The sequence below is a fragment of the Solanum verrucosum genome, unplaced genomic scaffold, assembly GCF_900185275.1.
Source record: "Solanum verrucosum unplaced genomic scaffold, falcon-dt-bn FXZP01000103.1, whole genome shotgun sequence".
Classification (NCBI taxonomy): domain Eukaryota; kingdom Viridiplantae; phylum Streptophyta; class Magnoliopsida; order Solanales; family Solanaceae; genus Solanum; species Solanum verrucosum.
In genome coordinates, this window is record NW_026020048.1 from 8,736,702 (window position 1) to 8,750,885 (window position 14,184).

The 14,184-nt window shown below is 29.0% G+C and overlaps 2 protein-coding genes across 2 annotated transcripts; both read left to right on the forward strand.

Moving 5' to 3' along the window:
• The first annotated feature begins 10,298 nt into the window (after positions 1–10,298).
• LOC125822266 (DUF21 domain-containing protein At2g14520-like) lies at positions 10,299–12,794 on the forward strand. Its single transcript, XM_049501653.1, has 8 exons — positions 10,299–10,479; positions 10,641–10,717; positions 10,797–10,880; positions 11,013–11,126; positions 11,258–11,344; positions 11,704–11,843; positions 11,948–12,035; positions 12,703–12,794. Exons 1-8 carry the CDS (start codon positions 10,299–10,301, stop codon positions 12,778–12,780), a joined length of 849 nt encoding a protein of 282 aa, XP_049357610.1. The 3' UTR covers positions 12,781–12,794.
• A 405-nt stretch (positions 12,795–13,199) lies between these two features.
• Positions 13,200–13,603, forward strand: LOC125822064 (DUF21 domain-containing protein At4g33700-like). Its single transcript, XM_049501436.1, has 2 exons — positions 13,200–13,456; positions 13,532–13,603. Exons 1-2 carry the CDS (start codon positions 13,235–13,237, stop codon positions 13,601–13,603), a joined length of 294 nt encoding a protein of 97 aa, XP_049357393.1. The 5' UTR covers positions 13,200–13,234.
• Positions 13,604–14,184: the final 581 nt, after the last annotated feature.

A 14,184-nucleotide genomic window follows, 5' to 3' on the forward strand; every position in this document is an offset into this window, starting at 1 on the left:
AGATGTATCCTAGTATTGTTATAAATGATAATAAATAAAAAGTATCGCTAAAATCAGTAATTATTTATTAAAAGGTATTCATCCAAGTAATTTTTCCATTTTATTTTTAGAAGAAAAAAAGACCCAATTTGAAATGTCAAAATTATTTCCACAATTAAATAATTTTTTTTATTTAAAATAGAGTAGCCAACTATTTTTTTAAAGAAATTCAGAAAACTTAATTATAAGAAGATTCAATCAAAAAAATCCTTTAAAAGTTTAGAGACTTGGTTGAGGGATTCTCTTTCCGCTTCAAGAAAGTAGTAATACTTGAAATGTCCGATAATATGCAATTATCTAACATTTTCACTAAAAATGTTGATTAAATTTGAAAAAATTATATTAAGTAAAAAAAAACGTTTGATCATTTAAAAAAAAAATAAGAGAAACAAACTTGAAACAATTTTATTAATCAAAGATGAATAAAACTCACCCAAGGTGAATACAGACTGGCGTCTCAGGCATTTATTTGAGCATGAAAAATAACAAGACCCAAGAAGGAAATGCAGACGTAATTCTTGAAAACAAAAACTTGATTCAAACAAATAAGTGATAACGGGGCAGTAACAATACATAAAACAAAGTAGATGAGGACATATATTCACAACAGACATCAAATTTGGATCCAATGCTAATATCCAGGCCATGATGCACATAAGTGTGACAAATTGATTTTTTTTTAGAGAAAAAAATTCGGATGAATTTAACCCATGACATAACAACTTGAATAAGTGAAATCAATCAACGATAGAAAAACCAAACAAGCAGGACCATTATGAGGGCTAAAATTTGGTAAATCAAACAGAAAAGATTTGAACGATAGGGCATCACCTGCTTACTAATACAAAGATTCAATAAAGAAGTATAGCTCAGACTTCAAACAAACATGACAGTTACTGATTCTAACCCATTCAATATAAACACTTAACACGATGCTTCACGATATCAATCATAAGACCAATGGTGGAGTCAGAATTTTTAATTAGGGGGTTCAAAATCTGAAGAAATAGACACACGAAGTAGCCTAAGGGGGTTCAACATCTACTATATATACATAAAAAAATATTTTAACCATGTAAAAATAATATAATTTTCCCCCGAATGGGGGTTGGATGACCCCCCTAAAGATAGGGTGGCTCCGCCACTGCATAAGACAGGGCAAAACATAATTATATACAGAAACAAGAACAAAGTGTAAGATTTTGCAGCTGGATTCTTGTACGAACTCGTACAAATTCCAACGGATTTTCGAAAATTTTGAAAAGGAGCAATCGATTTGGAAATGAGAATGGAGAGAAGAAGAAATGAGTAGCTTAGAATAACTGAACTGTCACTCCAAATCAGATATTTGTACAAGTAACTAACTGATTCATTAATTACTAACTGACCAATAATAGTCTAACCAATTCTGTAACTCCTTTCTATTTCAAAAATATGTGGCTAAAACACACTTAAAAGATTTAAGGGATAAGGGTCTGAAAAATACCCAACTTTGGTCGGATTTGCTGTTGCGATACTAAACTTTTATAAGGACCTATTATCTCCCTAGACTATTTAATACCGGATTTTCTACCCCTGAACTATTTAATAGTGTATTTTAAAGGTATATATGTGCCCACGTGGACACATTACTATTTATAATTTTGCATTATTTTTTATGTCCACGTGGGGCAGATATATATGTTTAAAATACGGTATTAAATAGTCTAGGGAGGTAATAGGTCCTCATGAAAAGATTAGTATCGCAACAGCAAATCCGATCAAAGTTGGGTATTTTTCAGATCCTTATCCCAAGATTTAATATAGTTCTTCAATATCCAAATATAATTTTCCAAAAGAAATTAGAAATTGATGTCCAAAATTGTTATTAGATAAATTTTCCGCTCATTTTTTTAATAATATAAAAAGAAAATCAGAGTTGTAACAAACTCCACCCTCTAAACACATGCAACCAACCCTCTCAGTTTCCATTTTAGACGTGAAGAAGCCATGAATGATCAAGGTAAGAAAAAATATGTTTCAATTAGTTCATTATCTTTGAAACTTTCTTTAACTATTGAGAATTGCTTCTTCTTTACTGTCTATTTTTGTTTAATTCTGCACAAACTATTATTTAATCAGAGCTGTAACAAACGCCACCCTCTATACGCATGTAATCTTGTATCATTCTCCATTTCCTCTCAATTTCCATTTTAGACGAGAAGATCCAAGAGATTGCTTCTGTCTCAATTAGTTGGATTCATCTTCGGGACTTTCTTTACCTGGAAAATTCCTTTTCTTTACCGTGTATTTGTTGCACAAACTGTTGTTTAATCAGTATAATCTTGTATCCACATAACCAATCTTCATTTCCTCTGTGTGAAAATTTTGTTTAGTTCCGCACAAAGGATTTGAGAAATTTTCTTATTAGTTCCGCACTGTATAATCTTTTTTTTTGGTAAGTCTCTATACTGTGGATATACCTTAATTACATCAGTGTTATGGCTCATAAAAGCCAGCCAGTTTGTCCGCTACTTTGTTAGCTTCTCTAAAGCAGTGCCTAGTAATCACTTCATGGTCTATTACTAGTTTCTTGATCTCATGTACCTCTTCCTGTATCCTTCAAGGTACTTTCCAAGAGTCATTTATACAATTTTAAATGAATAGTGAATCTGTTTCTCCCAAGATAAAGGTATGACTATTGTCCACACATTACTTGAGCCCAAAAAGAAATGAAGAGGCTTGAGCTAGGTTGCTAGAGAAAGAGTATTGCATGGAGTCTATGTCTCCTTTTGACATGAGCATCAGTATTTGCTACAATAATATTTATACGTCACCAAGTTAATGTGGTTCAATTAATGCTCTGGTAAACGTGAAGAAAGTTCAGAAGATTTAACACAAACTTGAATGTAGTTTGTTGTTCACTTTATTGTCTTCTTTTGGCATGAACATCAGTTTCTTGTATATATATACTAAAATGTTTTTTAATCTTGTTATCTTAAACATGTCATGTGTATTCTAAATTTAAAAATTGACAAAAAAAGAAAAAACATTCTTTAATGTTTCGAAACAAACAAAAAAAAAGAAGACAAATAAAATGAAAGACGCAATACAATTTTTTTTTTATTAAAAAAGACTTATAATAATTCAATTATTACTAAAAATTGAGGTCCCTCAAATTTGAGTGCCTAAATGGAGGCCTCGTTTTAAAAGGCATTGAGTCGTCCTTACCGACTCACTCTTTAAATTATTATTTCATGAATAAAATGAAAAAAAAATATCGATTCATGTCGTAACATCGATCCCACGATTTACTCCCCGACTACTCCAACCTCCTCTTTAAATTATTATTTCCTGAATAAAATGGAATTTTTTTTTTATCTCGATTCATGTCGTAACATTTTTTAAATCCATTCAATTTGAATTGGTATTTTTCTCAATCACAATATTACGAACATGGATAAACAATTTCTTTGTGAAAATGTATGCATAGCCAAAACTAGACCGCCTTTCAATCGGGTCAAGTTATAATTGTTCAAATTGATTTGATAGTGATATGATCAGTTAAGTTTTATTTGGCGACCCCTACGCAACTATCCATAACTGTTATAAAACATTTACCAAGGAAATATATTAGTTATATTTTACATGAAATATTAAGATATGGTAATATAACACGTAATCTTTCAAAAGTATAACAAATGTTAGAAGTGCATTTGTTTGATTTAATATCACAAATCTAGGAAAAAAGTTTAAGAGTTGGAACACATGCATGATAAGAATTCCTGAAATTTTTTCGGGATCTTGATTAGTGTTAAGCTAACTAAAACACAATCTCTTTGGTTAATAAAATTCGAAAGGCCGATAGCTTTGAGAAGGTGCATGTTCATAATAGGCACATACATAAAACAAATTTCATGTTAAATAATATTCTCTGTCCCTAATTATTTGTCCACTTTTGACTTGACACATCTATTAAAAAAATAATTATTGATATCGTGAGTTTATCATTTTACCCTTATTAATTATGAAGGGTATGAATTAAAGACTTAAGGTTTTCAAAAAGTTCTACATTTTTCATAGTAATTAATTGAGGGTATAATAGGTAAAAAAATTGTCCTTTTTTGATTTGTTAAAATTGACAAGTAATTAGAGACAACTAATAAAAAAAATTGGACAAATAATTAAGGACAGAGAGAGTATTAAAAGTGTTTGTTTCCGTAAGATAGAATGTTTTTTTCACGTGATGAACTTATGAAATTGTTGCAAGCAGCACGAATGAGGCTGCTTTGGAAAAGCAATCAGTTATCGAGTTGTCTCGTAAGGAGTATTTATGTCAATCTATTACATACGTATATTACTCCCTGTGAAGTGCTAAATGGCCAGAATTATGCGGTCATAATTTGGTCAGAATTGTAAAAAGGCTAATTTAACCTTCATCCATTTCAAAGTAAAGTCAAGTCTTTATTACTACTATTTTCTAAACTTCTAGAAATACGTGTGAACAACAATTTTATGTTTAATGAGTTAGAATTATTATTAATTGTGTGAAGGAAATTATTTAATGAAATTTATAATGTGGGACCCATTATAGTCTAATTTCACCTTCTTTTAATTCTTCCTAATTCACTCTTTCTTTGTTCCTTTTTCTTCATCTTTTTTGTCATCCTTTCTCTTTTCTTTCCCATTACATGTAAAATTAAATTATACAAATTCTAATTCCATAAGAAATTTTTGGATACAGTTTATTAATGCTTTTCTAATTTTGAACTTGCAAAACAACATTTGTTTATTTCTATTATATACAAATCATCCAATTCTAAAATCAAGCACACAAAAAAAATATTCATTAGTATCTAACTTCATAACACAAAATTTATTAGGAATAATATTAAATTTGTTTTCTTTATTTTAATTTCATTATAATATATTTAATACACTATCATCAAAATTTAAAATAATATGATTTGATTTTTATTTCTTCATTACTATACTCATTTGAATATTATATTTCATAATCATCTTTTAAAATAATAATAAAAAAAATTTATGAAAAACTTTAAAGATTATTCTTTTCAGATAATAAGAAATATTTTTTTAATAAAGTTTGTAGTTTAATGTGATAACTATAAAAATATAAGTTTTGTGGGGTAAATTAAATAATTAGATGAATTTTATGTATTAAAAAATAAGAAAGTAATTTTCGTGTTATAATTTTTTTTGATATTTTATAGTGAAAATATGACATAACGCTATAAATAAGTTTATTCCATTCAACGTAATTTTAGAAACTCCCTTTAATGTGATACTTCTCACAAAATTCAGTAATATATTTGATACTTCTCACATGTGATTTCTTTTTAAAAAAATTATTTCAATGATTACTTTCAGTCTTAAACATCTATTTGAGGATTTATTTACTTATCATTATTTGAATATTTTGTTCAGTTAATAAAAAAAATATTTTTTTGTATATGTGTATAATTCATTCGATTTATTTTTAAAAATAAATATTGTTCATTTAATAAAAAAAAATTGCACGTTTTAGTTAAAAATAAATAAATTGAATAGTACCTTTAAAAAATGTTCATAAGGTACCAATGCATACCTTTGAAAAAATATTTTTTCACTTAAAATAAATATGAAGAAGACAATTAAATTTCTCATTGATATTAACTACAAATGACTATCTTGTCTACTTAAGATTATTCTTAATTATTTTGTAATTAAGAGTGGATTCAAAAAAAATTAGTTGAATTTTTCTTTTAATATAATCAACTAAATAAATTAGTCTATATATATTGGATGTTTTTCAAGAGAAAAAATAATATTATTTTGAAAATTAGATATTTCTAAAAAATAATTGATGATAAGACATTTATAACTATGCCATGAATAACACATTAAATTTTTATGGCCAAAAGGATTTTCCCATTAGGATATACATTTTAAGAAAATAATTTTCATTTAATATAGAACTTTTTACCGAAGGAGACAATTAAATTCATGTTAATAATATACATAAAAATATGTTTTTAAATATAATTTGAAAAATATTTCAATAACAATAAACAAAACTCAAAATACATTAGAATTGATAAAAATCAACACATTATAGAACTACGTAATTTATTTTTTTAAAACATAATAATAAAATATGTAGTTTAATTTTTTAAATATGTAGTTTTAAATACGTAATTTAATTTTTTAAAACATAATATTTAAATATGAAGTTTATTTTTTTGAAAGATAATATTTAAATATGAAGTTTAATTTTTTAAAACATAATAATTAACAATATCAAAACTACAACATTAATGTATAACTATCTTGGTTTGTTGTGAAATAGGATCGACACTTATGAACCATATGATTTTTAATATTTCTTTATTGTGTCGATATCTACCGATCCTAAAGTATTCTGAATATTGACTGTTATATTGAACTATTTTACATTATATTTAAAAAAATATTTTAAAATTGAATTAAAAAAATTATTTAAAATTGAATTTAAATAATTAGTTAAATAGGTAATTTAAATTTATTCATATAATAAATACAATAAAATTACTTAATTTTAAAAATTCTTAATCAGTTTCAAAAAAATATTAATTTGAGAGCAAAAAATATATATATTGTGACTACAACTATGTATACTTAATATTTTAACATATCATTTAATAAAACAACAAATAATACTAATAAAGAAAAAAATATATATGTGATGAAACTTTGATCTTGTTCATGTTTAATAAATTTGTGTTGTCATTATCATCGGAGAACTATGAAGATGTTTTTCTTTCAAATTTTTTTTATAAAAGTTTATTTTGAAATCATAAAAAACGTTCTATATCCTTTCCTAGTTATTATAATTTTTCAATGAAGCACCATCAACATTTTTTCCCAAAAAGATATTTGTATACCTCTCTAGTACTAAAATAAATAAATAAATAAATATTAATTTTAATGAGTCTTTATTTATGTATGATGTGATTCATATACGTTCGAGGATATGAAAGCAATCATATAATGGACGAAACATAATGGTAATTTCAGTTTTCTTCATATTTCGCTCACATACATTCTAAGTATAATCGGATAAATATATTTTTATCATTTAATTTTTTTTCTAGAAAATTCATGCGTAACAACAACTCCTTTAAATAATAAGAGTAATTGTTTTGTTAACTTGGTGAATTTCAGATTTTTTATTTTGAGTATTATAGATATAAATTTTTAATATTTAAATTTAGATATAATTTATCTTTTCACAATTAGAAATTATAAACTAAAATAGACAGCCTACACTTTACTCCTCTTTTGTACTTTTTAATTATTTTTTTTATCATTAAGAAAGAAGAAATGAAAAATAAATAAACAAAAAAAGAATAAGTAGAAAGGGGGGAATTTAGAAATGGAAAAATAATAATAATATATATATATATATATATTTTAATTATTTTTATAGATCTTGAAATTTTCAAGTAAGAAGAGTGGGTAAGAGACTTATATTTTCTTTTGGTGAATTTCGTGGTTCCTTTCTCATGTTTAATTATGAAATTATCAACAATTAATCTAATTAATCATTTTGAATGTATTGGAAACATAATTGAAGAATATATTCAATATTTAAGTTAAAGTGCAAAAATGTCCAAAAATAAACTAGTTTATAGTGTGCACATGTCATTTTACCATTCTGGCCAAATTTTTATGGCCAAAAGGATTTTTCCTTACTCCCTTTATATCAATTTATGTGGCATCGTTCATGTTTTGAGAGGTAAAAGATTTATTTATTTTTTTCATATACTATATTTTTTAGTTATTTTAAAATTATCAATTATAGTGAGTTATAGTACTTTAATTTAAGTTATTTTTAAATATGTAAATTTTATTTTAAAAATAAATAAAGATTCTATGTTCAAATTTATGATCAAAATTAAGAAGCTTGATTCTCGATAATCAAAAGATATCACTTAAATTGGGACAAATGAAGTATATCATTGGAAGGAACGCTGTGAAATATTAATATTCTGAAATCAAAACTATCAAATATACTTGAGTCCGGAATCCTAAAGGGCAAAAAAAAATTGTCAAAAATTTCGAAGGAGTACATCAATTTTTTTTACCAAAAGAGCAAAAACGCCCCTTACGTAGCGATTTTCTTCTGACGTTGTTACTCCGTTAGAATCAAAATCGCTGACCTACTAGCGATTTTGTCCAAAAAAAATTTCCTTTTTTTTTTAAAGAAAATCGCTGCCCGAGAAGCGTTTTTCGCAAATTATTTTTTAAAAAATAAAATTATTTTTAATAGTAAAATTAGCAGCGATTTTCTTTTAGAAATTAAAAAAAATAAAATTGGAAATCGCTCCACTTGTAGCGATTTTAGTTTTTTTTTATTTTTTTAATAACGCTACAATTGTTTGAATTTTTTTTTGAGAAAATCGCTGCCAAAGATTATTTTTTTTACTGAAATCGCTACATGTGGAGCGATTTTCAATTTTTTTTAATTATATAATTCTGAAAGAAAATAGCTGCTAATTTTGATATTAAAAATAAATTTTTTATAACAACGCTGTCATAGTAGCGATTTTTTATTTTTTTTTAAAATCGCAAAAAATGCTTCTCTTGGAGCGATGTTCTTAAAACAAAGGAATTTTTTTTTGGACAAAATCGCTGGTAGGTTAGTGATTTTGATTCTAACAGAGTAACGACGTCAGAAGAAAATCGCTTTGTGAGGAGCACTTTTACCCTTTTAGTTAAAAAATTAATTTGATGTACCCCTTTGAAATTTTTGACAATTTTTTTGCCCTTTAGATTCCGGATTCAAATATACTTACCAGTTTTATAAAATAATGAGATTTTGAATGGAAGGGACACTGTGAAATATTAATATTCCAAAAATCAAAACTATCAAATATACTTACTAGTTTTATAAATAATGAAAATTTGAATGAATTACGAATAAAGAATAGAATATTAGTTATATTTTGGTACCGTAAATTTGTTGAATTATTTTCCGAAAGTTTATATTGCCAACTATTCCTAGTAACGAGGTTCGTGGTTGCTAGTTGCTACTACCTCCTTATGAAACAAATAAAAGATATGTAAAGTTTTATAGTTTACATGCAAGGAAGGTTCACTAACTCGAGGTTCCAGATCAGGTCCTTGATAAATAGTTTGGGGATCTTCTCATAGTTGGTTAGTTTTGTAGCTATGCCTATCTCTTATTTTCTATTATCTAGGTAGATAAACAAATTTTGATTGTAATTAATGAAATATTTTTTAAATTATAATTTAAAATTTATCTACAATATAAATAGGTAATTTTTTTAAAGAAATTGGTATGAAATATATTTTTATTAATTATTTTTATTACTTTGATCAAAATATGATAACAATGTTATTACATTATAGATTTCGTTAAAATTAATAACATTATTTTTATTTTGTTCATTTGTTTCATTATAGAACGACATTAAATTATATACTCAATCAATTTTTTTTCCTTTTCTTTTTTAGACGAAATTAATATTTTTCTTAATAAAAAATTGTCATATAATTTAAAAGAAGTATAGAAAAAAAAAAGATTAATAATGTAAGGGTAGAATAGACATTTTAAAAAGCCAGTTAGGAAAAAAAGACAAAGAATGATTATTTCTCAAAATTGATGGAGAGTTTGATTTTTAAAGTAAAGTTGGAAATGTAAATGATTTTCACCCATTTCAAATAGTCTAGTTTTTCTCTGTTTATGTTTAGTTATTGCTTTTCATTTCCTTTAGGTATAGAAACAAATTAGTTATAGAAATCACATTCTAAATAATCAATCTTTACTGAAGTGGACTTTGATAGACAACTTCGAACCGGAAGGGAATTAATGATGGCTTTAGAAAACAATTATGTACTGCTAAAATTAATAAGGCAACAATTGGATTCATGTACTTATCGAGTAAACCAAGAGACTTGAGCATCGGATTGCTAAGCCATAGCGCGGCTGGCCTTTCGCCTATCCAAATTAAAGTTTTGCCTCCATTTTTTATGACAAAAGATTTGAAATAAATATAAATACTAGTTCAAAAATTTAGCCTTGTTTTGTATCCGGATATATTATTATTCTCTGCATGCAGGCAAAAAGATATTCCACTAATTGCTCATGGGATTTCTCGCCCAAAACTAGCTTGTTTTCATTTTTATTAATCTTTCAAGCATAGTCACAAAGAGAATTACATTTCATTAATTAAGAGGACACAATAAAGGTGAAAATTAGGAAGGAAGAAACTAAAATGGGACACACGTACTTGAAATGTTGCAATACAGAGTTCTTCATCTATATCGCAGCAGTTGTGTTTCTAGTCTTGTGTGCTGGTCTCATGTCTGGCCTCACGTTAGGACTCATGTCTATGAGCGTCATTGATCTTGAAGTTCTTGCAAAATCTGGAACGCCCAAAGACCGTCTCCATGCTTGTATGTACTCTCCACATATATTCATTGCTCCAATATTTCCAATTATAGAGTTAACAAGTGAAAATTTTAAGACATTTTTCTTGGTCTTTTGACAAGATTGAAGAGTTGATTTTTTAATTGTGTATCAACATGTTTAACTGCTACTTTTCTGGTAACTTCAGCAAAGATCTTGCCCATTGTGAAGCAACAACATCTATTGCTATGTACGCTTCTGATTAGCAACGCTACTGCTATGGAGGTAAGCGCTGCTGCTATAAAAGAGAAGCCGTAACAATTATTATTCAATTGCAATTGATAGGAATACTTTGATTTCTCAGGCACTTCCTGTTTTTCTGGACGAATTAGTGCCAGATTGGGGAGCAATTCTTCTTTCAGTAACATTGATACTCCTCTTTGGTGAGGTTAGTTCTCGAATTTTACAAATTAAACGCCTTAGCATGTGCAAAAAGGGATTTTTTAATATATTTTTTCTGCTTTTGCTTTCATTTTCTATCGAGTATAATGTTCCAATTAAGTAACATTTTGGTATGCAGATTATACCACAATCTCTCTGTACAAGGTACAGGTTAGCCATTGGTGCAACTGTTGCTCCACTTGTTCGAGTTCTTATTTGGTTTTGGTTTCCAATAGCCTATCCAATAAGCAAGGTGCGAATACAGGAAACGCAGCTTATTGTGTTTTTTCCAACAACAACAGAAAAAATAAATTGATGAATTTACTTATTCCATCAAGAAAAGAATAGTATGTAATTTTGCCTTCTTATGTTCTTAATCACCAGATCTTAGACTACCTGTTGGGGAAAAGGCATAAGGCTCTATTTCGAAGAGCTGAATTGATGACATTAGTTGACATGCACGGTAATAAGGTATTTACCTATCACTCTCTGCTGAAAGACTCTTGTTCTGTCCCTCTTTTAGTTTTTAAGGATGAAAAATGTTTGGTGCTTTCAGAATTAAAGGCAAATCCAGAAAAGACTTATTAATTTTTTGCACATATATAGGGTTCGAACACATAACACTGGGTTCTGCTAAACATGGTTGGACCGACCACTATTCAGAATCTACATTTCCTCCTCCTTGATTTAATCCTAGTTTGATGCAAATTGTACATCTACTTGCCAATCCCGACCACTTGACTGTTGTATAGTCTCAAACTCCTTAGAGGCTTCTTAGACACTGTGGAGATGTCATATGTTATTAACTTCTCATTGTTGTTGCTAATCAGGCCGGAAAAGGAGGAGAATTATCCCTTCACGAGACAAATATAATTGCAGGAGCACTTGAGCTCACTGAGAAGACTGCAAGGGATGCCATGACTCCTATATCTGAAACTTTTGCTATTGATGTCAATGCCAATCTTGACAGGTACATTTCACTAGAGTTAACATGACCACTACCAAAATAGATAGAAATTGATAATGTCGTCTATAATTTATTATGCATACCTAATAAATGATGTCTTTGAGCAGGGTTCTGATAAATTTGATCATGGAGAAGGGACATAGCAGGGTTCCAGTGTACAACGAACATCGAGCAAACATAATTGGACTTGTCCTGGTAATTATTTTCTGCTGTCTCAGTAATGCACATGAGAATGTGTTGCTGAGATATAGTTACCTTTCCGATAATAATTTGATAAGATCCAAGTGGTATATGTGATATATGTTGTTCATGCTAAGTTTCAAAATAGATGAACTTAAACATATCCCTGGAAATTATGCTGACCTTCTTACTAGAATTAAGCTGGGAAGTGCTGGTGTCCCAAGAGCAAAATCTTTCATCTTATCCATTACACGTGCCTGCTCCAATAAAATAGTATGATGGCCATCCATGGACCATGGAGCAATAAATAGCAAAGAAGTATGAAGAGATACAGTACCCACAGAAAGAGGAAAAGGAAACAAAGGGTTTAAAGGAATAAAAATTTCTCAGATTTTCCAAGAGACTAAAAGACTCAGTAATTAGTGCAAAGAGAACTGATAAGCAGAAATTTCTTGTCAAACAATGAAGTATAATTACAAACTACTTAGCTTCACCTAGGATGTGAGAAAGTGGTTTTACAAACCGCCTGAATCTTTATTGATTCAAACTGGATCATGATTCAGAATCGAGTTCTTCTTTGAGTTAAAATAGCTGTCTCATATAGATGCCTGACTCTGTTAATGTATGCTTAATTACTAATTATGGTGATAACATCATAAGAATTTATTGTTCTGATTAACAGGTGAAGAATTTGGTGACGATTAATCCAAGTGATAATGTGCCCGTGAAGAATGTAACAATACGGCGTATCCCAAGGTAGTTTAGCTGGAAACAAAATATCCAAATTGTCTCTTGGATGTTATCTGCATAATAGTCTGTATCACAAATTCCAATTTCTTATTTGACTCTCAGTTCTCACACCTAACAAACTGCTGTAATATTTTCTTAGCTAAGTTAAATAGTCCCCTGACATCGTTTGCACAACATGCTAGAGTTTCAGCGACAATGCCATTGTATGACATACTAAATGAATTCCAGAAAGGTCTCAGCCACATGGCTGCTGTTGTGAAAAAGCCAAATGGCACAATCGAGAAAGGAAGCGCCAATCTGTCCACTGGTGGTGAGGAAGAACTTACAGTTCTATATATTTTCTAGTCATTTTACTGTAATCTTGCATATCTATTCCTCTGCCTTCTGTCTTACTTTTCCGCGGTAATTTCTACATGTGAAATGCTATATCAGTAAGAGAAGTGAGATTGAACATTCCTGGGGAAATGTTTTATCAAAGGAAAAGCTCGAGGGCCAGACGATCATTGAGGAAGTCAAAGAGATTCAGTGCAAGTATTTCGCGAAGGGAGTTGTCAAAAAGCAGAAGGTGGTCAGAGGAAGTTCACCCTGAGATCCTGCCAATTAAGGAAAAATCACTTTCAACTCTTTCTTCCGAAGAAGTAATAGGAATCATTACCATGGAAGATGTCATTGAGGAGCTTCTAAAAGTAAAGAAAATGTTCCCTCCTGTAAGTTTATTTTTATATCTATCAGCTAATATTGGTACTAATTTCTTGGTGTAGGAGGAGATCTATGATGAGACAGATCATGTTGATGTCAATTCCATGTCTAGACTCGGCCGCGCATCAGCATAGACAAGTCACACGGGGTAATGTGCTCATGAAGCACCAAATTCAACATTATTGATGTTATTTGATCAACCTGACGGAAGAAGCAAATACACTTGAAATCATATTAGTCAATTTCCTTGTGATTATAAATGAATTGATTTGCACAAGCTATTTATTCCTCATCTATGTAACATGTCGATCCCTGACCCCCTCTTAATTTTGACTTATAGCAAAATTATATCAGTTATTACGCCTCTGCATCTCTGACTTTCCACAAGATTAACGTGTTTGGAGGGGTACTACAGGTAACAGGCTTAAAGAAATAAGTAGGCATATTCTGATTAATCATTTCAATAACAACGACATATAGTATAATCTCAAAAGTGGGTGCAAACATAACCCTATTGATTACAGAGATTGTTTCAGATAAATCCAGGCTCAAAAACTTCAAGTGGGTTGGAGTATCTCGTATGTACATTTGAAGCTCTAGGCCTGTCCACTAGCCCACGGGCTATCTCATGGGACTGGTCCATCTGGCAAACGTGTGAGTCCATTATATTTATTAAAAAAACTACAACTTTTTTTTAAGAAAAAAGAAAGACTTG

Bases quoted from the DNA above. Each gene is read 5' to 3' on its own strand.
- LOC125822266 (XM_049501653.1), top strand. From the start codon at position 10,299: ATGGGACACACGTACTTGAAATGTTGCAATACAGAGTTCTTCATCTAT. The intron at 10,480-10,640 runs GTATGTACTCTC...TGGTAACTTCAG, and splicing joins CAAAGACCGTCTCCATGCTT to CAAAGATCTTGCCCATTGTG. The intron at 11,844-11,947 runs GTACATTTCACT...GTCTTTGAGCAG, and splicing joins GTCAATGCCAATCTTGACAG to GGTTCTGATAAATTTGATCA.
- LOC125822064 (XM_049501436.1), top strand. From the start codon at position 13,235: ATGTTTTATCAAAGGAAAAGCTCGAGGGCCAGACGATCATTGAGGAAG. The intron at 13,457-13,531 runs GTAAAGAAAATG...TTCTTGGTGTAG, and splicing joins TCATTGAGGAGCTTCTAAAA to GAGGAGATCTATGATGAGAC.